Below are 26320 nucleotides of genomic sequence, written 5' to 3' on the forward strand. Positions count from 1 at the left end.
ATTTTATAATAATTTAATAAGTTATGTCTTGTGTAGCTTATTAATTTATAATTGAGTGAAATGTTTTTAAGCCATATTTCTGGTCAGATTTTATTCAGATATTAACTTTAAATTTTTACATTCTTTTTCTTATAGAGCCTCCCTAATATTCTCACCGATGATCGATTTAAAGTTATGTTTGAGAACCCTGACTTCCAAGTAGATGAAGAGAGTGAAGAATTTAGGCTTTTGAATCCACTTGTTTCAAAAATTAGTGAAAAAAGGAAGAAGAAACTAAGACTCTTAGAGCAACAGGAACTTCATGAAAAAGTAATGTACTCTGAATCGTTTAGAGTTTGTCATTGTTTCTTTTCTTTTTTTAAAAAAAGATTTTCTTTTTCCTTTTTCTCCCCAAAGCCCCTCAGTACATAGCTGTATTTTTTAGTTGTGGGTCCTTCTAGCTGTGGCATGTGAGACGCCGCCTCAGCATGGCCTGATGAGCGGTGCCATGTCCGCACCCGGGATCCAAATCAGCGAAACCTGGGCTGCAGAAGCAGAGTGCAAACTTAACCACTCGGCCGCGGGGCCAGCCCCTCATTGCTTGTTTATATAAAGTTTCTTTGAAGCTAAAAGAGTCTTTGAGTACGCTCGAAATATAATTTGTTTGACTTTCACCTTAGGATTATATCTTATTTAACTAAAGGCATTTTTGTCCAGTCCATACAATATCTTGTACTCCGATGAGCTAATGCTATTTAGAAGAATAATGGGTCAGTGTTTGGTTGGGGGAAAGGAGCTGCTTCTTACTATTTTTATTCCAGGAAGAGGAGGAAGAACCGGAAGGAAAACCAAGTGATGCCGAAAGTTCTGAGAGTTCAGATGATGAAAAGGCCTGGGTTGAAGAGGTCAGGAAACAGCGCAGACTTCTCCAGCAGGAGGAAAAAGTGAAGCGGCAGGAACGACTCAAGGAGGACCAGCAGACGGTCCTCAAGCCCCAGTTTTATGAGATCAAAGCAGGAGAAGAATTCAGAAGCTTCAAAGATTCTGCCACAAAGCAGAAGCTGATGAAGTGAGTAACACACTCTCAGTGATGACTGACGTGTTGTTGAGCCCTGCTTTTCCTCACTGGCAAGTTGCCCTAAGGGTGACATTTTGATCTTTGGAGTTAATGTGAGGGCAGCACCACAAGGCCTGAGGGCAATGTCACTATTAAAATACACTGGTCTTTATGATAATTATTTTTAACAGCTTTTGGAGGTATGGTTTACATACAGTAAAGCACAGGGTATAGCCCTCTGTGTATTGGTAAATGTACATTAGAGCATGTTTACACTGCAACAGCCAGACTTGTTTTTGTTGTTCTTGGTTTTTCCCCATCGGGTTCTCTAACGTAGGGATACTGATCTGATTCTGTGCTATATGGATCAGTGCCTTGAAGCCTTGTGGACAATGATAATTAACAGAGGTAACAAATTCTTTGCTCTTAACAAAAAAATTATTTAAAAAAATTAGAATTTCAGTTGTTTACCCCCATCTCAGTTTATGTGATTAATGAAAAGGTCACTTGGAAAATTTGCCAGAAATGTTAAGCCTTTTGCAGGAAAATTGAGAGATTAGAAAGAGTAGTATTCCAGAATAGTCAAACACATAGAGACAAAAAGCAGAATGGTGGTTGCCAGGCATGGGGAGAGGGGAAATGGGTAGATACCACCCGTTAGGGAAATGGGTGAGATACCACTTAATGCCATTGAACTGTCCACTTAAAAATGGTTAGAGTGGTAAGTTTTGTTATATATATTTTACCACAATAAAGAAAATCAGGGGCCGGCCCCGTGGCTGAGTGATTAAGTTCGCGCACTCTGCTTCAGTGGCCCAGGTTTCACTGGTTTGAATCCTGGGTGCAGACATGGCACCGCTCATCAGGCCACGTTGAGGTGGGGTCCCACATGCCACAACTAGAAGGACCCACAACTAAAATATACAGCTATATACTGGGGGAGTTTGGGGATAAAAGAGCAGGGGAAAAAAAAAAGATTGGCAACAGTTGTTAGCTCAGGTGCTAATCTTTAAAAAAAAAAGAAGAAAATCTATCTTAAAAAATGGTATTATTTGAACAGTTTCAGTTGTCAGAATCTAAGTGAGGAACAAGGTAGCTACTAAAGTCTCTCAGAATTTCTAGGCTAGGTATTGATGTATAAGGTTCGAATGTGATGGATGGTCATAGTAGATAATATTAGGAGAAGAGCTTGAAGGTCTGGGGAGCCAAGCGGGGGAGACGGAGGAGGAAGAGCTGGGCAGAAGAGATGAGGTGTTATGCTAGGCTGGGGCAGTACAAGTTCTCTACCTTGTGCTTTTCCAGCTCCCAGCTTTCTCTCTAGGAAAATGTGGTTTTTCAGATGGAGGAAGGGGGACAAGGCGGGAGGACATCGATGGACAGGTTGAATTGTTTCTGGAATGGAGATATGCCTGTTCATCTTTATTTCACCAGCTTCTAGTAAATATCTGGGACCCCAAAAGTTGAGTGAATCCTTTGATTTAGAATCCAGGAGCATGTGGAAATTCTGATTCTGACTAACAAAAGATATTTGGGTAAAAAAAAGAATGTAGTTAATAGACTGATGTCTTTTAAAGATATTTTCTTTGGCTACCAACCTCACTTTTCTTTTATAACAACTTTCTTGAGATATAATTCTCATAACATAAATTCAGCTACTTAAAGCGCGTAATTCATTGGTTTCCAGGACAGTCACAGAGTTGTGCCACCGTCATCACAGTCAATTCTAGAACATTTTCAGTACCCCAACATGAAGCTCTGTGCCCCATTCGCACTCACTCCTGTCTGCCCCACCCTGCCCTGTCCCCAGATAAGACTAGTCCACTTTCTGTCTCTATAGATTTGCCTGTTCTGACGTTTCATATAAAGGGAATCATGCAATGTGTGGCTTCTTTTACTCGGCACAATGTTTTTAATGTTCGTCCATGTTGTGGCATGTGTTAGTGCTTCATTTGTCTTTATTGCCGAGTGACATTCCAGTGTACGGATATACCACATTTTTATTTATCCATATATCAGTTGGTGGATATTCGGGTTGTTTTCACTATTTGGCTATTATGAATGATGTGGCTGTGAACATTCATGTACAAGTTTTTGCAGTGACATGTTTTCGTTTCTCCCGGCTGTATACCCAGGAGTGGAACTGCTGGTCACATGGTAACGTTATGTTTAAACTTTTGAGAAACTGGCAAACTGTTTTCCAAAGAGGCTGCTTCATTTACATTTCCTGCCAGCAGTGTGTGCAACCTCTCTTTTTATATAGCTGTTATTCTTAGGTCTTTGGAGTCCTCCTCAGAAGCAGGGGGCAGATGGCATGTGTCTAGTCTTCTGATTCTGTAGAGTGAACTTCTTTGTTAGGTTATCTGCTGTCTCTGTCTTGTTGTATTGACTTTGTCCCTCGCTCCTGAGTCAGTGCCTAGACCGAAGTGGGCACTTGGTCAATCCTTATTGAAAGCATGCATCTTCTGCACCTTGGTTGCGTGTCAGGCAACTGGAAAAGTTACCCTTTCAGGATGTGCTGAGAAAGAACTTATTCCCTCCACTACCCCATGACCAGGGAAATCTGGGAGCAGTTGTTTTTAGTGTAACCATGGAAACAGGAGGCCATGATTTGGGGGTGGGAGGCATGACTGATCTCACAGACATTCTTCTGCCTGTGGGTTGTAGCAGCAAATTTAATGTAAGAAACAAAAGGGATAAAAACTTCCTACTTAATGAATAAGTAATAGCTAAGTTAATGCACCGCATTTAAACATTCTTACTGAGTTAAACATCACTAAGGTAAAGCTTTTTTTTAAGCGGAGGAGCTGTTTAAGTGATAATACTTAAATGGGCTTAAAAGAAAAATCCCGTTGCTTAAAGTAATAACCCTTTGGTATGAATAGCCTGCGGTTTGCTGGCATTTTGTCGTAAACCGCTTATTGAATTCTAGTCTTGACTGGATTATTTTGGCAAATCCTGAACTTGCAGTATCTTAATATTATTTAATGAAGCAGTGAACCATTATCCTTCAGAGAACTAAAGTGACTCCTTATGTTTATTCTGCGAGTTACTACAAGGCAATCGATAAAACACAACATCAAAATTGAGTGTATTACGTTTAAACGTTCACTGGTACTTGCCCAGCTTTAAAACTCTTCTGTAAAGAGAAAAGTGAATAGTGAATTGTAACTCAATACTTGAGTGAGTTCTGTTCTCTACTTGGCAGAGTAATACAGCTTTAGAGAAATGCGTATGTCTTTCCACACACATTTATATGCCTTACAGTAGCTAGACTTTATTTGTGAGTGTGTTCCTCCACCTCTCAGCCTCTCCACCCATCCATTCATTCATCAAACACTTGCTGAGTACCTAGTGTGAGCAAAGCACCGTTCTGGACCGGACAGGTGCGGCCCACAGCCTGGAGCATTCACATGCCCGCTGATACTCTGTGGCCTGCGAAGAGGCATGTGAAAGACATAAGAAAAAAATGGGTTCAATTTTTGGAGACTTAAAGAAATCTTTATAAGAGGTCATATTGAAAGTGGTCTTTTGAAAGATGAAAAGATGAGCACTGAAAGCAGGGTTGGGAAGATGGCGTTCTAGCAGAGGCTCAGCGTGAGCCAAGGACGCTGTGTGAACGCGGCGGGAAAGACTGTTTCTGTGTGGCAAGAGCCTAGAGTATGTCGGGGAGCAGCAGTAGGTGAGGCCCGAAGGACGTGTTGGGCCCCGTTCCGACCACTGGAGAGCCAAGGAAAGTTGGTAAGCTGAGTGACATGATCAAATCGATACCAGCCCTTCCTGCCAATAATGTTTATACTTTTAAATAAAAGCAGTACATGTTTGCTGTAGAAAATAAAGATAAAAACATACAGGCATTAAACGTCCCTATTTCCCAGAAACCTCTTAACGAAATACCTCAGTTTTAGAAAAGGTGGGGAGAAACTGGACCCCTGAGATCAGCTAACAGACTATGCAGTAGTCCCAGTCGGAAGTGCTGAAAGCCTGACCAGGGGTAGAGAGGAGCAGACAGACTTAGAACCAAATTATTCATAAGACCATCTTGAGAAAAATGATATGCCACAACATTGTTTGGTTACTAATTTAATATCAAAGGGAGACCCAGGGATGATGTTGAAGGGTCTGGCACTGTTGCTACTGAGATAAAGAATATAGAAGGAAAAACAGATTGAAGGCTCAAAGCGTTGAGCTGGATATTCAGCACGTTAAGTCTGCAGTGCCAGATGTCTTTTTGGTCATGTTCGGCAGACAAATGGAAACGTCGGAGGGGCCGGAGAGGTTGGCTGAAGGGATAGCAGCTGTTGTTGTGTGAAATGCAGCATGAAAGACTGACCATGAGTGTGTGGAGTGCGGTGAGAGCTAAGAATGCAGACCTTGGCAACAGCAAATGTTTTTCTTGAGTCTGGGATAAAAACCATAATCTTCTCTTTAGAAAAATACAAATCCATGCCAAGTAATACATAAAATTTTAGAAACGTCACAGATACATTGATATAGCCTAGGGCTAAGGATTCTGATTTAGATGACAGGCACAGGAGAAGATGGACAGTAAAAATTACGGAGGAGTTCTCTGAAAGGCAGAGGAAACGGAAAAGAGCCAAGCATGGAGAGACTGTCAGAGAGAAGGATGGGGTACAAACGGCAGCTGGAGTGGGGAGGTCTGCGGAACAAAGGTTGGAAAATGCCATTGGGAAGATTGTATTATTGGAACTGGTTTCTCAGGCACTCAGACCAAATGATCAATCGATCAATGAATGGAGGTAAAAATTATTGTGAAAAATTAGTGTAGATGATTCTTTCAAGAAGTTTGGCAGTGAAAGGAAGGAGTCAAAGCCAAAAACTTGACAGGAAAGGTTTTTCAGGCTTGAGAGATGCGATATGTTAATAGGCAGAGCGGAGTTAAGCTAGGAAAGGGGACTGTAAAGAAATGAGAGAATGGACTAAATGGACAGAGCTGGATTTGGTAAGCAGCCAGGAGGCAATGGGGCCAGGAGCTGTAGCCTCGGAAAGGACAAGGGGTACCTCTTCAGAGACACAGGGAAAGAAGTCAGAAGGATGGAAAGAATCACATTTCTAGGTAAGAGATTGGGAAGATCCTGCTTGCTGGCCTGCGTCTGGAGCCTGGGCACATGAGCCCCTTCAGTTATGTGGGGCAGCGTGGTCTGCAAGGGGTCCTGTAAACGTCCGAGCTGTCTGTTGTTGAGCCCTGGAGGAGGCAAGTCCTTGCAGTGACAGTTTTCTGAATTTCAGAAGCCGAGGATGTCTCCTCTTCTTGGGTAATGAATACTACCAGCTGAGTGGCCCTTTAAGTTCAGTTCATAAAAGCGTTCTTTGAAGCACCTACCCTGTGGTAGGTCCTGGAAATTCAAGGTGTTTAGGACGTTTCCTGCCTTTTGGGGAACTCCTCTTCTCCGGGCAGTTTTAGGAGCTCTGGGTGAGCTGCTTATCACGTCTGCTTATCGACTTTGTGAACTAACTGTGGTTACTCTTCGGCTCATTTTCCTCAGTGATAGTGAATGAGAGCTGAAAGAAGGCAGTCTTGTTTTAAGAGAAGCATTTAAAAAATCTACTTCTGAAAGCAACTTAACTCCAAACTTACACTTACGGAGACTCTTTTATTACTGAGGTAGTATGTAGTCAAGTAATAGTTTGCATATTTCCATTGTAATACTTAAGAATGTGGAGTGAAAGGTCAGTCTCTTACACCCGCACGCTCCCTCCCTGAGGTAGCTGCTGTGCACGCCCTTTCAGAATGAACTCGTGTGTGTACACACTCACATACGTGTAGTTTTAGCTCTTCTTTCTTTTACAGGAGTGGATCATACTGAGCATGTTGCTGATTAACTTACTCTTTTCATTTAACAATAAGTTTTGGAAATTTTTCTTTGTGAGTACACGTCAGTCTACCTTGCAGCTACATAAATATTTCATAAGGGCCATAACACCATCCCCTTATTTTGGGTGTTTAGGTTGTTTCTTGTTTTTCTCTTTTCTTTTTTCAGTTATAAATGTGTGCACGTGTGCAAGAATTTCTCTAGACTATATTACCTAGTAATGGAATTTGCTGGATCAAAAGGAGTGTGTGGTAGACGGGCCACATTGCCCCACATCGCCCTGGAGAAAGGCTTTGTGCACTTTGCGGTCTTACTCAGGGCCTGTTTGCCCACACTTGCAACAACAGTGGATGTTAGGAGTCTTTTCAGGTTTCAACTAAGCTGATAGATGAAGGTGTCAGACTCCATCTCCTAAGATAGGGGCTTTGAAGCAACATGCAAACTGAAAGCATTGAAATCGTGTTTTCAGTAACTGTTACAGTACATGTAAATATTTTTCAAAGTTAAAACAAAGGACTTAAAATTTTAAAATACTTAAAATTCATTTCTCTGCAGATTCCATGTCTCCATTTTCTTCTTATTCCCCTTGATGTAGACTATGAAGGGTGCTTCCTTTATTTTAATTAAAGTTAACGTAACTCTTTTGAATGCTATACTTACTAAAGCATGTGCCTTTATGGATATTATCTTCCACTCCTCTACCTCCCTTTCCATGCAAAGTGATTGAAAAACCTCTCAGTTGAGGAGCATTATTTTTAACTAAATAGTTTTAATTAAAGAAGTAGTAGTGTGTGTTTTTAAAGCCTCAAAGAAGTAAATCTTTGAGCTTTCTTGGGGCATCTAATAAATATCTAATTTGATTTTGCCCTTGTAGTTTATGCTCATTTTTCTTTTTATTTTAAGATAGGCCTACTGATAGTTCAAGTTCTTCCCCGTAGAGCCCTCTATATCTTGTGCCGAGTGGTTCCTCTCACTTTCAGCCTTCTGAAGCCCATCTCTTTTTCCTTAGCAGTCCCCACAAATCTGGGGGAGAAGTTGTTCCTCTTGTGGCAGTGAGGTCTTTTCCCCTAAAACTCTTAGCCTTACTCTGAATAACAACATACCCCAAAGCCGGCAGACCTGAAGACCAGACAGAAGCAGCAGGGTGGGGCAGGTCCGGGGGCAGGAAGGGAATGCCAGCTCTCCTCTGCCACAGGCGGCCAGTGTGGACGCAGCCCTGAGAAGGACATGCACTGTGGGTTTCTGCATTTTGTCCTTCTGTTACAGTAGAGTTTCCAGGTGTCTGTGTCCTTCTGAAATCATCTCTGACTGAATTCACACTCAAGGAGCAGGCTTTGGAACTGCTGGTTAGCAGCCACATTCTGTAAACTGACTTTCAAAGGGAGGGAAGTAAGACTTGCTTTAATGTAGAACTCTCCACACTCGGGCCCTGTGTCTGATCTTCTGCCATGGCTCGTCCTAAAACTCGGCTTGTCTTTCCAAGTAGCCTAGACAGAACAAGTTTTTACATGTGCACATCGAAAGTGCATTGAGAGAAAACCAGAATTTATATACCCTATCATGGAGGAAATAAGGTCATTCTTAAGAGTAGTAATTTCCCACAATTTACTTGAAAAGTCTTTTTCTTCCCAAATGAGTGTCTTCTGTGTACCACCTTGTCTCGGTGGCTCCACGGTTATTCAGAAGTCCTGTTAACTTTACAGCCTCTGAGTTTATAGCTACGAACGGAAAGAACAACAGTGAAATGAGCAGGCTGAGGAATTTGCTTAGGCTAACATAATTCACATGCGTGCTAGAGTCAGTTTATACCTCACTGCTGAATCCTTGTTAAAAAATAAAAGCTAAACTAAGTGTTAACTTCATTCAGCTTGTCAGGTGGGAGCTTGTCATTCAGAACACTTAACGGACATGTTTCCTGAACAAACTTTATAAATCAAGTATCGTCTGACACACACCTGGAAACCAGCGATTCTTAAATTGGAATCCTGGTTTTAGACTTGAATCCTTCTGTGGCCTGGGGCAAGTCCTTACCATCTTACCTCCCTTTTTGCCATCTATAAAGGATAAATACTTCTGTCTCAGGGATGTTGAAAGGATTAATTAGTTAATCTGTAAAGAACTTTGAAGATGAAAAGTACTTTAAAAGTGCTTCTTAATAACATTATTGCTTGGAAAAGAGTGCCACTTTTGCTCCAACCACTTTATGTCTCAAATTATGTAGAGAGGGTATGGTTAGTACTTTTTTAGTAATCGTAAACAAGAGAGAAATCTCTCATTGTGCGAACATCAAACATTAGCTTCAAAATTTCAAAGGAGCGTCTCTTTGTCTTATGGATCATTTAGGAGCTGTGTTCTCCTTAGTAATTAGTTACAAAGGTCGTATTTTGGGAAAAAGAAGACCCTTTCACATAATTCAGTCTTTTTTTATTCAATCAAGTCTTTTAGTATAAATTTTTAAACGGGCACATTCAATCTTAGTTGGTAGAAGGAGGATCAGAAAGGCAAATGTTTACTTTTTTTTTGAGGAGAGAACAGAATGGAAGAGAGAACCATATTCTTTCTCTTCTTCCCTCTCCTCCCCTCTCAGTTTCATCACGGGCATGTAAAGGAGTTGCTTTAGCCATTTCTAGAAGGGGTGGAGCTAATGTTCAAACTCTATATCTTTAGGCTTAATTCAGTTTCTTCCCCTTTCAACCAAGTTAACAAAAAGGGCCAAAGGTTCTGATTTTATGATAAAACGTTATTATAACAACATGCAATCAACTGTTATATGTATAACTGGTACAAAATTCAAATTTATCATCTTTATTATAAAGCACAGGTGGGATGGTGTTAATTGCAGATGACAATGAATTGCAAGGCCCAGCATACCATAAAGGGACACAGATTATATAAACAGACCCTAGAAAAATTTAGAAAACAAGATCAGGAAATGAAATGAATTTTAAATTTGGGGTAAAGTGTGTCCAAGTAATTCAAGTAAGAAATTGAAAGGAAGGACACCTGGAGAAATGGCAGTGACTAGGGCTGAATCAGAGTTCACCCTCAGTGCAGTTGCTCTTGGTTTCTCTGTGTGTAATCAGACGGATTCGTGTCTCAGGTTGTTCGTACCATGAGTGATGAGTGCAGGCCAGTGAGCTAACACTGAGGAAGAAGTCAGAATTCTTGCAGCCTCCTCTGTGGTTTGACCTGAGACTTAGTTCATGTTCGCTCCTTTATAGAAGGTGAATGAGTTGCTGAAATACTCACATGCTTAAGTTGTGCATGATTTAAATATAAAATGCTTTAGAAACATAAGTGCCACTGACCATTACAGGAAATTACAGGCTTCAGACGTATTGCTCCTTGCATTTGGGCTTCAGAAATATGATTTAGTAAGATAAGTAGCAACCATTGAAATATTTGGAACCACCACTTAAAATATTAAATCAGTGGGTGTTTTTGGCAGCCATTGTTTTCATTGTACATCTATTGAGTGCGAGTAATGACTGTTTGAGTGCCCCTAATTCTTTCCATTTGTTCTGTTAATTGAATGCCATTTTTATCTTTACCACACATGTAAAAGATTTTTCTTTATGTGATCAGTCGTAATTAAAACTTGTTTCAAATGGTAAATCAAAACATAATTCTCATTGTCATTCTCTTAAATTTCCTACAGTAAAACCCTTGAAGATCGTTTGAAACTGGAAGCAAAAAATGGGACGTTGAGTGTATCAGACACCACGGTTGGCAGCAAACAATTGACATTCACTTTAAAGAGGGTAAGTTGTTTTTTAGTGTTGTTTTTTAATTCACAAAAGAAAAATAGACTTCCGATAGTGCTGTGGGTGTTTCCAACCTCAGAACTGCCTCCCCAGGTTTTTCCCCTATTGAGGAAGGTGTGTTCCTGTTGTAGCGTTTTTCCCTGCAGCCAGAGCCCCTCCTGGGTGGAGGGTACACGGCTTGACTAAGGCAGAGGCAGGTGTGTTTCTGGTGTCCTGAGGGAGGCGGGACCTTAGTGACCTGGGAGTTGGCACTGTTGGTGAGGAAGCGGCAGTGTGGTCTCTGAGTCACTGGGCCCCGAGGTGCAGCCTTGTAAAGCAGGAGTCCTGACCAGCTAAGGCTATAAAGGAAGGCTGGAAGCTCACATGGACTTTAAACAAGACCCAGAATCGGTGAGTTCCAGCACCTTCGTGGCAGTAATGTCTGGCTCACCCAGGGTACTATAGTTTCGGAAGGCGACTTACTCCATCAGTGGTAGGGTGCATACTGGTTTATATATAGCCTACATAATAGGCTATAAACTGATTTATAAGAGTCATTTCTTTAGTCAGCCTTAGTAATACTGGTCCACATTATAGGAGGAATAAGCTGCTTAAATATTTGCCATTAACTGATGAGTGAAACTACGTGGTTTTATTTTTCAAAAACTTTTTCTCGTTCAGTCGATCTCCCTTAATATATATTTCACCAAGTGAGAAAGAGGGACAAAGACTCCACCTCTGATTTTCTTTAATTAGAATGAAATTCACATGCCATAAAATTTGCATCTTTAAATTGTACACTTCAGAGTTTTTAGTATATTCACTAAGGTGTGTAATGATCACCACTATCTAATTTCAGGACATCCTTATCATCCCAAAAGGAAACCCCATAACCTTTAGCAGTCGCCCGTACTCCCATCCCCCCAGCCCTAGGCAACTACTGATCTACTTTATGTCTCTATGGATTTGCCTGTTCTGAACATTTCATATAAATGAAATCGTAGAATATGGGGTTTTTTGCAACTGGCTTCTTTCACTTAGCATGTTTTCCAGGTTAATCCATGTTGTAGCTTTCAGAACCTCCTTTCTGTTTAGGCCTGAATAACATTTCATTGTGTGGATAATGTACAGTTTGTTTATCCATCTATCTGTTGATGGACATTTGGGTTGTTTCCCCTTTTTGACTTTTATGAGTAATGCTGATAGGAAAATTCAGGCTTGTGCTTTTGCATGGACGTATGTTTTCATTTCTCTTGTGCTTATACCGAGGAGTGGAGTTACTGGGTCCTGTGATAACTGTTTAACTTTTTGAGGAGCTGCCAGCCTGTTTTCCAAAGCCACTGCACCATTTTACGTTCCCAGCAGCAGTGTAGGCGGGCTCCACTTTCTCCACATCCTCACCAACACTTATTGCCGTCTTTTTTGTCATAGCCATCCTGGTGGGTGTCAAGTGGTATCCTGTGGTTTGATTTGCATTTCCCTGGTGAGGTAGAGCATCTTTGCATGTGCTTATTGGCCATTTGTATATTTTCTTTGGAGAAATATCTGTTCAAATCCTCTGCCCATCCACCTCTGATTCTTCGACAGTTCTCTCTGACAGCATCCAGGAGGCGTGCCGAATTATAAGAACTTTTTTATTCTAAGTGTAAGGAGCTTTTCAGTTAAATCTGTCTCCATTTAGAGCAAATTTGCACTCTTACACTTCTCATTTAAATAAGCCAAAACCGATGTGTGTCCAGAGTAACTTCTTGTGCCCGTTCCTGATTTCTTATAAATCGTTCCTTCAGACGTTTCCTGTTCGCCCTAAAGTACAAGATGCACAGCGAGAGGCGGGGCAGTGCCATGGTGGAGGGGTGGCCGTGGGCTGCCTCCGCTCTGCTGGAGGGAGGGAGCTTCCACTTTGCAGGGGGATCCAAGCACTCGTCTTTCCTCACTTTGTCTTTTTTAAGTAGAAGGTACTAAGTGGAACATCAGTTTTTAATTTGTGGTGACGTGAAAATAAGATGGCTCTGAAATTTTTTTTTTGCTGAACACTAAAGAAGCACCAAGAAGTACTTAAAATGGCCTCAAAAGCAGAGTCTTAGAAACTGTTTTGGGGGATACATCATTTAATATTTGATTTATGCCTGTTGTATCATTTGCCTAACAAAATTTTGACTATTAAATCTGTTTTACTTAAGAATATTTAGGAATTTGTGTATTGTTTTATAGAAATCTCTTTTTATACTAAGTGTGTAATATATTCAGGTAAAATCTGGAGTTTCCCAGTATTTTCATACGTACTTCCTAAATTATGAATAAAATCTAAGGGGAAACCTGTGCTGTAACATTATTTACAGTCGTGTGGTGGCAGCGTTCGGCTTCGGCCGCACATGCGCTTTCCCGCTCCCGTGCTCCAGCGCCTCAGCAGGCCTTCGGCGGGGCTGCTGCTGACGCAGGTGTGTGGTTGGCGTTTGTCCTCCTCTCCGCTCTGGAGGACTGCTGGGACTGCGGTGAAGCAGCCAGGGCAGGAGCAAGAGGGAGCAGGAGAGAACTTGCACGGGGCTCTTGGCCTGTAAATCATAACGAATTGGTCACCTGCTGGCAGCATCTTCCAGACGCAGCCTTGGAGACAGAAGTCAGGAGAGTCTTTTTCTGGGTGGAGGTATGCCTCTAGGATCGTCATTGCTGCCTACAAGCTCCTCTGTAGGCTCCTGCCTTTGTGGGGAGAGTCTGGCAGGCTCCCCAAAATGTGCTCCAGGAGATGGAGAGGTGCTCCCGGGAAATCGCTTTGCCATCAGACGCGTAAGGGAAATGCCGACAACTGATGTCCATATTGAAGAGCGCGAAAGCACCTCACTTAGAAACCCCAGCACACTCTGTTTATCTTATTTAGTACCTCATTTTCCAAAACTATTTGAACAAGAGACACCTTTTTTAGAGATACTTTTTAACATGAAGAAACAAAATATTAAATAGCCAGTGTTTGTTACCTTCTCAAGGGTCTTATGATACTGTTATTTGGTCTGCCTGGACGTGTGCATTTTCCCTCAGGTTTTCAGTGCATAAATATGTATTGAGTGTCTGCTCTGTGTCACTTGCTGGGGACACGCAGAACAAGACAGACATAGTCCTTGCTGCCACAATTCTCACTCTATTGGGAGAGATACATATACAGTTGGATCATTATAACGTGGTGAGTGCTCCAAGGGAGGATGGAGGGCTGACCTGGACAGAGGAGTTAGGGAGGGATCAGTGATAGACAGGTTGGGTCTCAAAGACCAGTAAGAGCCAGGGAGGGCAGGCAGGGTTCCAGGCACAAGGCACAGCCAGGCTAAGTTCTTGCTTGAGAGAGGGAGCCAGATGTGCTCGGGGATCTAAATGGGAGTCTGTGTGTGTAAAACAAGGGGTCAAGGTGAAGGGAGGCATGGGGTCTAACAGGAACGGCACATGGAGCTGTCTCATAGGGCCATGTCGGTAAGCCATGTTAAGTTCAACCTTAACCCTGAGGACCATGAAGTTGTCAAACTGTTTTCGTTAGCAGAAGACTGACATACCATTTTATTTTTAAAACTCAGTGTGGCTGTTGCATGAGGAGTGGACTGGAGGGGAGGTGCAGAGGGTCCTCGGAAATCAGCCCCCGCGGTGGGCTGCATCGGGAAGGCTGTAACGGGGGCTGCGTGGGGGCAGTGACAGAGCCAGGGGAGGGATGTGGAATGTCCTCAGGAGGGGTACACAGGGCAGGGCCTATTTTGGAAAAGCCGCTTGAAGAAATGGTAATACTCAGAAAGAGGGGCTGGTCCAGCAGCGTAGTGGTTAAGTTCACGTGCTCTGCTTCGGTGGCCTGGGGTTCATGGGTTCAGATCCTGGGCGCAGACCTACACTGTTCATCAAGCCATGCTGTGGCAGCATCCCACATGCAAAATAGAGGAGGACTGGCACAGATGTTCCCTCAGCAACAGTCTACCTCAGGCAAAAAGAGGAAGATTGACAACAGATGTTAGCTCACGGCCCATCTTCCTCACTAAAAAAAAGAATGTAGAGAATTATTCAGAATCCCAGTGTAAGAGCTTCCTAGAATAGGGGAAATTCATCAGTTTTTGGTCTTACAAATTACTTTGCTTTCCCACTATTCCCTCACCTCCCAATTCTAATTTTAAAATATTGAATAATATCAGCTGGAGGTGAATGGAGAGACTTTTCCTTGAAGCATAAGATACAAGTGAATATTTTTAGGTGGATAGAAGAACACAGGGTGTGGTCAACAGGCCTCACAGGTGTCTGTAAGGCAGTGTTTTTCAACTGTTAGAACTCAGGCCCCTAACGGGGCTTCTCAAGTTTCCCTCTGGGCAGTACCAAAACCAGCTAAGGATGTTTTTTTGAGCTTTACATTCAGGAGTTTGTATTATCAAAACTATCAGATGTGTTTTTAAAACTACACAGTTCTTAACCTTCACCATGGACTCTGTGTTAATACTCTTCTCTTTTAAGATTTCTGCTAGACTGGGGCTGACCCCATGGCCAAGTGGTTAAGTTCACATACTCCGCTGTGGCCGCCCAGGGTTTCACTAGTTCAGATCCTGGGCACAGACATGGCACCACTCATCAAACCATGCTGAAGCAGCGTCCCACATGCCACAACTAGAAGGACCCACAACTCAAAAATATACACCTCTGTATCAGGGGGCTTTGGGGAGAAAAAGGAAAAATGAAATCTTAAAAAAAAAAAGATTTCTGCCAGAAGTAGTGACACTGTTTGGGGCAGGGAGGAGGTCCCTCTCTCACCAAGTGAGTATTGAGACCGAGTGTGGACACATTTAAACTGCGAGTCTATGTGCTCATTCAGCTGTGAGCCTGTGACTTGTCTGCCGAGCTGTCATCTGTGTAAATCTCGGCTTTTCAGGGGAGTTTGATTTTTTTGAAAACAGCCAAAAATTCTTTGGAACCACTTCTTTTCTTTTTTTTTCCTGCTTTTTCTCCCCAAATCTCCTGAGTACATAGTTGTAGATTTTAGTTGTGGGTCCGTCTAGTTGTGTGGAACCAGTTCTGCTGAATGAATACTTAACCCTGAGTGGGTTATAATATCCTTTCAGTACACATAGTATTTTGTTTTGTTTTTAATACAATGTGAATAAATTAATGGTTCTGGCTTATAAACAAAAGACAGTTCTACAAGAGAAATCGTGGATGTTTTGTAAGTGATAGTGTCTTCAGTGGCTCTTTTGTAGGGGACCATTCTCTTTTAAAACGTCCCAGTGGTCTTGTGTGTTGGTTGAAAAGCCAGTCTCAGGCTTTGTGGTTCAGACTGGTCTGTCAGGGCACTTCTCTGGCCCAGGGGTTTAGAATTTCGGGTTTTACAGTGACGGTAAAAGTTGGCCCTGGTCCTGCCGTTCCTGCCGGGGCAGCGTTGGTGGGAGCAGAGTCTAGCCACCAGCCCGCCTGCCCTGGGACCTGTGGGCAGCGTTGCTGCCTGCAGTGGGCCTGGGATTGGCAGTCATGTTGTTGGCACTCTGATGGTTACACAAAAGAGTGTTGGAGTTTTCTTTCTCTTTCCCTCTCCTCATTTAATTTTCCCTTTTAGTCTGAACAGCAGAAGAAGCAACAGGAGGCAGAGAAACTGCACCGACAAGAGAGGAAAACCCTCCGTCGTTCAGCTGGTCACCTGAAGTCAAGACACGGGAGAGGGCGGCCGTTTCACTGAATCTGGAAATGATCCTACACGTTATTGGGAAGGAGCACATCTCCCCCGGATTGACCATCATGAGTACATTATACACAGACAGGGGAACACACATTTTAAAAGTTACGTGTCAACTCTTGATCGTCTACAGAGGTAAAGATTTGACAACTTGCGCCCGTACCTTTACCTTCTGGGTCGGACTTTGAAACTGCTCCCCGCACTGGTCAGTGCGGTCGCCCCCAGGGCACTTGTTGTAAGTCGTCGCTCCCTGTAAACCTTGTCCTCTTTCCCCTGGTCCGTATCAAGTAAACCAGGTTGTTGCTTTTTAATATTGTGAAATGTGTACCATGAAATGGGAGGTTATCCTGCGTTAAAAACCAAGATTATCATGTTCTAGGAACTTTTTTCTTTGCAATGCCTGCTGCCACTCACAATGAAACCACCCAGAAATATCAGTCCTGCCTTACCTAACAGGCAGGTATTGATCGTGTTTGTGTTTATGATTGTATATTGGTAGGTTTGTTGCTTGCTTATGTGTTAGTTTGGGATTTTTTAAAAAATATTTTCATACCAAGAAAATATAATTTAATGGTAATAACAACCTAAAGCAAGAAATGGAACCTACTGGTTATTCTTTTAACTTGGCACAAGATTAAATACAGATTTTTTCTGCTTCTGAAGTGCAATTAAAGAAAACATTTGTAAAAATAACTACTTTTCCTTTGAACAGCTTCTTCAAGAAAGACGCATTCCTGGACTTATTTGAAAATTAGTCTGGTTCCCTTAGTTTTTCGGGTACCAGTGTGATTTTGGAAGTGCGTTTCCTTATGTACAACTGGAATAGTATCTCTTTGGACTGTGAGTGATCAAGCCTAACGTGAAATGCCGTAGGCAGAAAGGCAGAGTGAGTTAATTAGCGTGACCAGGCTGTAGGACCGGTCACCAGTACAGGTGCCGCGAGGACTCCCGGGTCCAGGCCCCAGATTTACTCAGGTCTCTCTCTCTCCTTTCTTTTCTTCCTCCCATTTCAACACTCTTCCTTCTCTCTCTGGTCTCCCCTTCTCGCTTTTCTTGGCGTCTTTCCCTTGCCCCGTCATATGTCTGCTGCTTCTGCATGGACTGGCTCACTCCCCCAGGCGGAGAACAGTGGGTCATGGGTCCACTCCTGTGGTCTGAGAGGTGGAGTCTTTTCCAGAATAAACGTGTCTGTGTGTGTGTCTGCATGCGTGTGGACAGACAGAGTTGCCAGAGGGACTCTTGTTACCTAGGCACCCAACCCACCTTGTGTTGTGGCTCCAGAGGGTCCTGCACCTGTTTCAGTGCCTGGTGCCAGCTGCTTTCCTTTTGCAGCTTCTTATCCCCTGAACTCCTGTTCGTGGACCTTCTCTTCCCAAAGGAAGGGGCTTCAGCTTTCCTGTGGCTTTCTTTTCTCCATTTCCCACCTTGTTTCCTTAGAAGAAGTTAGAGAAGGACAATGCCGGCGGGAGTTTTCTCCCGGGGTTGAGTGGTTGTGCTGCAGACCTGTTTGCTGGGGTCTGGCCTCTGTTCCTTCCTTTTTCAGGGCACCCCCCTGTGGTGTGGGAGCCAGTGTGTCATGTGTTAAATCCCAGAAGCAGTGCTGCCAGGTTGCAGCAGAGAGAATGTGTTTGCTCTGGGAAACGGGCTCTCTGAGACTGGGCATCCTAGCATCGCCAGGTGGAGGAGGATGGAGGATCTGTCCTGGACCTGGGGACGCTGGCGGCAGAGCCAGCCTGACCCAGGCTCAATCCCAGCCCTGTTGCCTGCCGGCTCTGTGTCCTTTCACTGTTTACTTAACCTCTTTGAGTCTCATTTTCTCATTTAAAATGAGCCTGATACCTTGTTTTTGTGAGAACTGAATAAAGTACTTGCATGAGGTGACCATCTGGCACAGCGTGAGCCTCTTGTGTCCTTGATAGAGCTTCTCCCTCACCAGCCACCTTTCCCTCAGCTCTGCACACACACCGCTGGGAACCCAGCATGTTTCTAATATTGAGCTTTCTCTAGAGCTGAAGTGCCCCTCAGCTTTTGTTCTGGGGATTCCTGAAAGGGCAGGTGTCGGGCCTGAACTGAATCTGTGAAGAACATTCAGGAAAGACTTGCTGCATAGATAGTGGTGTGAAGGCTTCCTCCAGGGTCTTCGGTTTCCCTCTTGATCCCTTAAAACGGTCCCGCCTCCTCAGGGTTGACATTCCTGACATGCCTGCTACAGTCCTCACATTTCTTTGAAGTCTCCTGTTTTAAAAATGTTAGACAAATTTCATACCCCGTAATTATTCTGTTTGTGGTAGGTTGCTTACTGGCCCTAGGCCGAGGCTGTCTCTCCTGGGTCTCCACCAGGAAGGTGTGCACGGGGCGTTCATGAGCCAGGCTGAAGATGGGGCTTGGTTTTTACCTCAGGACCATCGTGGGGATCACTGAGTTACGACTTCTCCCCTAATCCTGCTCCAGATCCCCCTCATTCTCTGATATCCCTGACCTGATGCACAAATATTTTTTTCTATTAAAAAAGTTGTTTTTGGCAGCTAGGTTGTGACAGTGCTTACTTTTGGAGAGAGGAGAAAATGACGGATGGGGGGGACATGAAGGGACATCTAGGATCTGATTCATTCTGTTCCTTAACCTAGGTGGTGAGCTGCTCTCACAACTTGTACACCTTTGTGTATGCATGTTATACTTCAATTAAAACATCTTATTGAAAAAGAATTGTTTTATCAAAGTCACATGTTCCCATTATAGCAAATTGTTCCCATCTAATCCTCCCGAGATAACTCCTAACAGTATAAGGTATGCTTTTTCAAATATTGTTCTATTCTATAAACAACTATATACACATTTGTTCTGGTAATCAAGTGGCATCATGCTGTTTGTGATCTTCCTCATACCATAAAGTGCTGTTCCTCAACTTGATTCCCTTGTTTTTGCTGAGGAAGATTCGCCCTGAGCTAACGTCTGTGCTAGTCTTCCTCTATTTTGTATGTGGGTTGCTGCCACAGCATGACCACCAATGAGTGGTGTAGATCCACACCTGGGAACCAAACCTGGGCTGCCGAAGCAGAGCCTGCTGAACGTAAGCACTAGGCCATGGGGCCAGCCCCTCAGCTTGATTTTTATGACTAGTACTCTATGGTAGACGTTTTTCCAAGTCTGTACGTGTAGAGAGAGATCTGCCTCATTCTTTCCTATTTTGTTATGTGGCTCATCCATAACTTAACTCTTCCCCTATTAATGATTATGCCTAAATGTCTAAAGAAAGAACCTTTTAAAAATCATTTCTATAATAAGTATACCCCAAATTATTTTTTAAGTTAACATCGTAACTTTATGAAACACCTGTGTGCAGTAAAGCAACCTAAATGTGATTTCAGTTTTTTCTTTCTTCCTTTTTTGTGTCTATGGGATTTGAGAGGGAATTTCAATTCTACTAGTTACAGTATAGTTTTAGCTTTATCCAGGATCCACTATTTATGATCAGGGCAGAAACAAATATTTTGTAACATAACTGGACTAATCTTAATGACATTCTTCTAAGTACCTTTTATGAAGTTTTTTATTACGCCTGCAGCTGAAATTATTCAAGTTCCTAAGACAGTTGTACAGGGTCTCCATCCCTCGTGAAAGACTCACATCATTTATCCTCCAGCTGCCGGAGGAGAATGGGCTGTGTGGGGGCAGGGCAGGAGCACCGTGGCACTCAGGGGAGAAGACGCGGCAGCCTGGCCCCAGGTAGTAGCCATTTAGGACCTGATTCATTCTGAAGGTGGGTTGGCAGGATTTGCTGCCGCCTGGCTGTGGAGTATGAGGGGAAGAGAGGAGTCAGCCGTGGCCCCCGTGTGTTTGGCCTTAGCAAAGGCAGGGATGGAGTTGTCACTGGCTGATGTGGGGAGACCCCAGCAGAGCAGGCCTCAGGGTGAGGAGGTGAGGACTTCTGTCTGACTATTCACATGAGATCCGTTCTCCTCCCGAAACCCTCCAGTGGCTTACTCTCAGAGTAACAGCCAAAGTCCTCACAGCCTCCAAGGCACAGTGCGATTGTCCCCTTCTACTCTTCCCTTACTTACTCGCCATCACCACGCTGACTTTGCTGCTTCTAGAACACTCCGGCATTCTCTTAAGCCAGGGCCTTTGCAGATATCGTTTCCTCCGCCTGGAATGCTCTTTCCTTGGCCGTGGGCATGTCTCTCTCTCTCCCCCTTCAGACCAAGACCACCCCCGCGCCCTGCACTCCCTATGCCTTTATTGCACCTGACACCCGACATAATGTGCTTTGAAAAAACTTTTTGTTGTGGAAAATTTCAAACATAGACCAAAGTAGAGAACAGTTTAATGAGCTGCCATGTACGCAGCTTCAATAATTAACAACACAGGCTCATCGTGTTTCATCTTTACTCCTAGCCATTGGCCCTGTTATTTTGAAATATTTTGATCCAGACATCATATCATTTTATCTATAAATATTCACAGTGCTTTACTTCTTTGTTTATTTGTCCACCACCCCCAGCCCACACCAGAGTGTAAACTTGGCAAGGGTGGGGATTTTTTTTTGGTCTATCTTGTTCACTGTTGTATACCCAGCATCTAGTACAATGCCTGGCACACAGTAGCTACTTAACAAATATCTATTAAAAGAATAATTGAGTCAAGTTAGATGAGGACTGAAGTTTGAACTTTGGGTTGAACACCAGAAGGGTGACTCTCACTTGACCAGCTTTTTCAGAGCTGAAAGGCCTAATCGGAGTAGTTCAGGAGAGATTGGGGAAAAAAGAATCAGAAATAGTGATTATAGACAATACTTGGTAGGAGTTTTTGGATCCAGAGGAAGAGGAAATAGGACAGGTGAGATCAGAAGAGAGTTTTCTTTAAAATAGGAGAAATTTTAGCATGTCCGTGTGCTGCTGGGAATAATCTGGGAAAAGGAGAAAATGATGATGTCAGAGAGAGAGGACAGTTACTGGAGTGATACCCACCAGCTGGTGCGGTAATTACCAGTTGCTGTATAACACATTCCCCCAAAACTTCATGGCTTAAGATAAAAACAGTTATCCAACAGCTTCATGGGTCAGTAATTCAGGAGCAGCCTAGCTGGGTGGTTCTGATTCAGGGTCTCTCACAAGGGTACAGTCAAGATGTCAGCCAAGGCTGCAGTCATCCGTGGGTATGACTGGGGCTGGAGGACCCTCCTTCCAAGCTCAGATGACTGGCTGTGGGCAGGAGGCCTAGTTCCTTGCCACATAGACCTCTCCATGGGACTGCTTGAGTGTCCTCATGACATGGTAGCTGACTTCCCCCAGAGCAAGGGATCCAGGCAAGCAAGAGAGACCAAGATGGAAGCCACAGTGCTTTTTATCACCTAGTACCAGAGGTTGCACATTATCACTTACCCTTTCTTTGACTTGTTAGAATCTAGTCCCTAAGTACAGCCCACGCTCAATGGGAGAAGAATTGGGTGCCATCTTTTGAGTGGAGGGAGTATACAGTAGGATTACCAGATAAAATGCAGGACACTAAGTTAAATTTGAATTCTAGATAAACAAGTAACTTATCAGTATTGGTATGTCCTAGATTTTCCATACTTACATTAAAAAGTTATTTGTTTATCTGAAATTTGTTGTTTATCTGAAATTCAAGTTTATTGGATGACCTGCATTTTTATTTATTGGATTTGGCAACCCTAGGAAGAATTGGTAGGCATATTTTAGAACCACTACGCTAGCCTCAGAGGAAATGGGATGTAGTGCGTAGATGGAGGCACTGACCTTATGTAGACACACGTCTGAGGGAAGGCAGAGCACACGGCAGGTTCAGATAGGTGGCTGATAGGTAGGTAAGTTCAGATAGGTAGGTGATAGTAGGTAGGTGCAGTGAGGGAAGCAGGTGCACATTCTCTTGTAATTGCTTCTGTTTTCTCACTGAAGTGAGAGACAAGGTGGGCTTCTCCCCCCAACCTTGTCTTGGACTTCCACGCTTACACACTGAGCTCACCCTTGATTCAGAGCCTTTGTTCTGCTTGAATCCCCTAATTCTGGTCACCGTCCATCCTGCTCCTTTTCTCCCTCAGACCTCTCCACCCTCGATCATCTTTGGAGACCACCAATTGCTTGTGCAGAGTGATGAAACACAGGACGTCAGGTTGAGGAGCCTGGGTTCTGCTTTGACTTTTCCTCTGGTTTTATTGCCTCTCTGAGCTTCCACAATTCTACCTCAATGTTTCATATGTTTTTTACTTTGTGCCACAGTAAGAAATCCATTGGATGTTGTGACCAGAACACATGTGTCTCAAAAGTGTTACGAGCCATACCTGGCAGCTTGCAGAGCATTCTGGTATTTTTCTGTTCTATCATATTCCACTTTCTTTCTTTGCTCTCCCCTCCCCCCAAAATAGGTTCACACCCATAAAATTGATTTCACGACTCCCTCTTGATGGATCCATTCCAAGCTGAAAATCACTGCCTTCCCTAACAGATGGATTGTACTCTTGCGCTCCGGGGGCATGTTGGCAGAGCCCACTGAAATTGGTCCTCCAAATGTGTAATTGGTGCTCTTCCTTGTAGTGGTGACGAATTGTGTAGAGAGACGCTTTGCTGGAGCCTCCGTGAGAATTTTATTTTTGATTGAACACACAAGATGAGTATTTTGCTCTTTTTTCCAAAGCTCTATCTTGAGCGTAAATTAAATGCAAAATAGATTTTGTAGAAGAACAGTTGTAGTGGTTTTAGAAGGCAATTTAAAAGATTTTATGGTTCTTAGGTAAACTTTCAGTGCATTAAATCTGGGTATTTTATTTGATTGATTTTAATTTTGAAATGATTTTCAAACCTCACATTACCTGTGTAAGCATGAAGTTGAAAGAAAATCCTGGAGTTTTTGCTGTCGTTATTTTTAAGCAAATATAGATGATGGCACTTAACAGAACTTCATTTTACTTTTTGTAAAAAATCAGTCTCCGTGTTTCAAATCCAGCAGAAGATTCATCTCTCTTTTGCATCTGAGAATACTAAAAGTAATGTATTTTAGTTCAAAAAAATCCAAATTAAATGAATACATTGTATCCTGGAGTAACTGAATGGAGTAACTCAAAACTTGGAAAGTGAACAGCAATGCATTAGAATAGAGATTTTTAAAGCATATATAAAAATAAGTACTATAAGTGGATTCTTGATTCTTTCAACACCCCTAAAAAGTTTATATATCCAAATTGGCATAAATTGTTTTTCTCCTCCTTGGGAAAATACGGAATTGCCTAATATTTGGAGTTTCCTTCTGTTTAGGCATATATAGTAGCTTCATTTAGGATGCTACACATCTTTTTGAATATGTAGGGAGAATTCCAGTCCTAATAATTTTTATTCTTGAGATTCATTTTTTATCCACACGTGAATTTTCCAAAATTAATTAGTGTAATAAAACAGTCTGAGTTATATTTGAACAAGTTATTTTGGGAATTAGGGTGCTGCCCCTACTCAAAATATGTAACCTCATCATGAGCACATCTGGGTAAATGGAATTTGTTAGAAAATGTTCCATCCTTGCCCTTAAAGCTATGACGGGCTAGGACCCAGTTTTGGGAGGGACACACTCGCGGGTGTTTGTGTGGCGTCCCACTGCCCGGCAGTGCTGTAGCGGTGGGAGCCACTCGCTGGCTTCCGGGTCTTCCTGTTCAGTGAGAGTCCCATACACAAGGTTTAACTGAGGAGGAAATTGTTATTCTCTGACGATGGTGAGTTCCAGACTCTGTGACTGTTTTGTCAGCCCAGATGGAACTTCAAAGTTGTAGGGCCACACGCTTTCCTGTTGGTGGGAGGGAGGCCAACTGTGTTTTTCTAGTAGCCTTGGTTTCTTTCAGGTTCAAGATAGAGTCATGAGTCCTAGGCTCTCGGGACTTAAAGGGATCTCAAGTCCAGCTGGCCCAAACACCTGGCTGATTGGACATCCCCTGTCATATCCCTTTGAACTTAGAGTCCAGTTTCTGCTCACACTCCCAGTTCGTAGGAGGCCTTCTCTCCCGTTTTAGATGCTCAGTGGTGAGTTAAAATTTGGGGAGTTGAAACCTCCATTCCCCCCTCGCCACTCCTCCCACGACCCCTGCTAGTTCTGCCTCCCAGGTTTCTCGAGAGCAAGTTGATTGGCTCCTCCTTGTGGCCCCGCACCCTATCTCCATCTCTCCCCCACACCGCCCAGTCCCTCCGTCCCTGCTGGAGCCCACCTTCCCGCCGTCCACTCCGATACTGTAGCACTCAGGAGAGAAGCTCATCTCCCAGTTTTGCCAGATCTAAGACCAGGCTCCTCTCCACCTTTGTAACGTTTGACACTGTCTAGCCCTTGGCCTCCTTGTCTCACTGCCGGCTCCTTATCCTCACCCACCCCCACAGGTATTGACGTGCTCCGGGATTCCTTCTTTAAACCTTTCCTTCCTCCTCCTCGCACAGGATCACCTCCCCTTGGTATTCCGGAGCCACCCACCAAACAGCCTCTGCGCCTTGCATCTGTGAGGCCCGCTGGCACCTCCAGTTCACCATGCTTCAAACAGAGCTCATCGACCCTGTCCCCCGCCCTCCAATGCTCGTTCCTTCCCCCTGTTGTTCATCCAGTAACCTGAGTCAGACATCATGGTCCATATCAGTATTTATGGCTCACTCTGTGCAGGTGACTAAGCAAAGGGCCTGCTCCCTGGAGCTTACGTTTTCATGCGGGGAGGCAGACAATCTCCAACAAGCATCAGGAAGGCGATGAATCTGTGAGGGCTGGGCGGGCGGGAGCCAGGAGGGCCGGGAGGGCCCGTTAGCCCCGTTACTGAATTCACTAGGCTGTGTCAGGATGGGCCTTGTAGAGAAGGTGAGGTCTGAGAAAAGGCTCAAAGGAGGGAAAGGAAGTTGGCCAAGATATCTAGGGGAGGAACAGCCTAGGCAGAGATAGTGGAGAAGCCCCCAGAAGACTTGTAAAACAGAGTTTCTGATTCAGTGGGTCTGAGGTGGGACCAGAAACTTTGTGTGTCTAACATCACAGCTGCTGCTGCTGATCTGGGACCCGCTTTAGGAACCACTGAGCTAGAGTGGAGGCCCTCGGGCAGGGTTTTGCCTGGATGTTCAAGGAAGAGCCTGTTGGCTACTGTGGCCAGCGTGTATCAGACTCTCTTATGATAGAAGCAGGAGCCACTTGGTGTCAGCTGTGTGCCCATCTGGCTACACAGCCCCTGAGAACGTCAGGCCAAGTGTGTGGACTGCCAGGGCCTGTCGATGTTGGCTGTGCAGGCTGAGAGTCTGTGCCGAGAGAAGCCAGCAGAATACGCTCTCCCATCCTCCGGACCTCCTCGGACCCACCTCATCTCTTGCCACCCTTGCCCCTGCAGCCTCCTGGCCCAGCAGCCCTTTCTGCACATGGGCAGCAGCAGAACCTGGGATCCCCAGACCACATTGTGGGAAACTCTGAACCTTTAATGATGCCAGGCTTTCAAAGCCCAGGATGGAGTCTGATGAGTAGGGACAACAGAAGGAACCAAGCGGAGACCTGGGTCTGGCCCAGACTTGCTTGTGGTTAAGCTGCCAGTCAGTGGCCACGTCACTTAACCCATCAGTGCCTTGGTGTCTATGTCTGTAAAATGGGTTTAATAGTATCTGTCCCCTAAAGACTTCAGAGGGTGTTTGTGAAGCTTAATGAGCCAGGCCCATTAAACTCCTCAGAAGAAAGGCGTAACTAAATATAAAGCACTATTGTAATTAGCTCTCAGGTTCTTTAAACCAGGTCGGATCTTGTCTTAAGAGGGTTATCATGGCGACAGGTTTGTTTGAAAAACACATGTAAAAAAGGCATGGACATAATAAATGAATAATAAGTGAGTTTCATTTTGCTGATTTCTATTGTAATGGAGAACTGTATAGTCTGTTGATAACCTCACGTTGACGGCCAGCCATCACTGCCACAGCGGACGCCTGCGTCTTGTACTCCTCTGTGGCAGGGCCTGCATTGTTTCTCTTGAGCACGTAGTGGGCATTTAGTGAGTGACTGTGAATTAATGAACTCACAGTGCCTGACACTC

At 43.8% G+C, this 26320-nt stretch overlaps 1 protein-coding gene across 1 annotated transcript in view; it reads left to right on the forward strand.

Moving 5' to 3' along the window:
* The window catches only part of NOL10 (nucleolar protein 10), a 107621-nt gene extending 89446 nt beyond the window's left edge, over positions 1-18175 (forward strand). Inside the window, exons 18-21 of the mRNA XM_046662595.1 lie at positions 136-309; positions 801-1048; positions 10526-10628; positions 16171-18175. Of these exons, the coding sequence (XP_046518551.1) occupies positions 136-309; positions 801-1048; positions 10526-10628; positions 16171-16290 (645 nt within the window). The 3' untranslated portion in view covers positions 16291-18175. The remainder of the gene's footprint in view (positions 1-135; positions 310-800; positions 1049-10525; positions 10629-16170) is intronic.
* Positions 18176-26320: the final 8145 nt, after the last annotated feature.

This window comes from Equus quagga, chromosome 5, assembly GCF_021613505.1.
Source record: "Equus quagga isolate Etosha38 chromosome 5, UCLA_HA_Equagga_1.0, whole genome shotgun sequence".
Taxonomy (NCBI): Eukaryota; Metazoa; Chordata; class Mammalia; order Perissodactyla; family Equidae; genus Equus; species Equus quagga.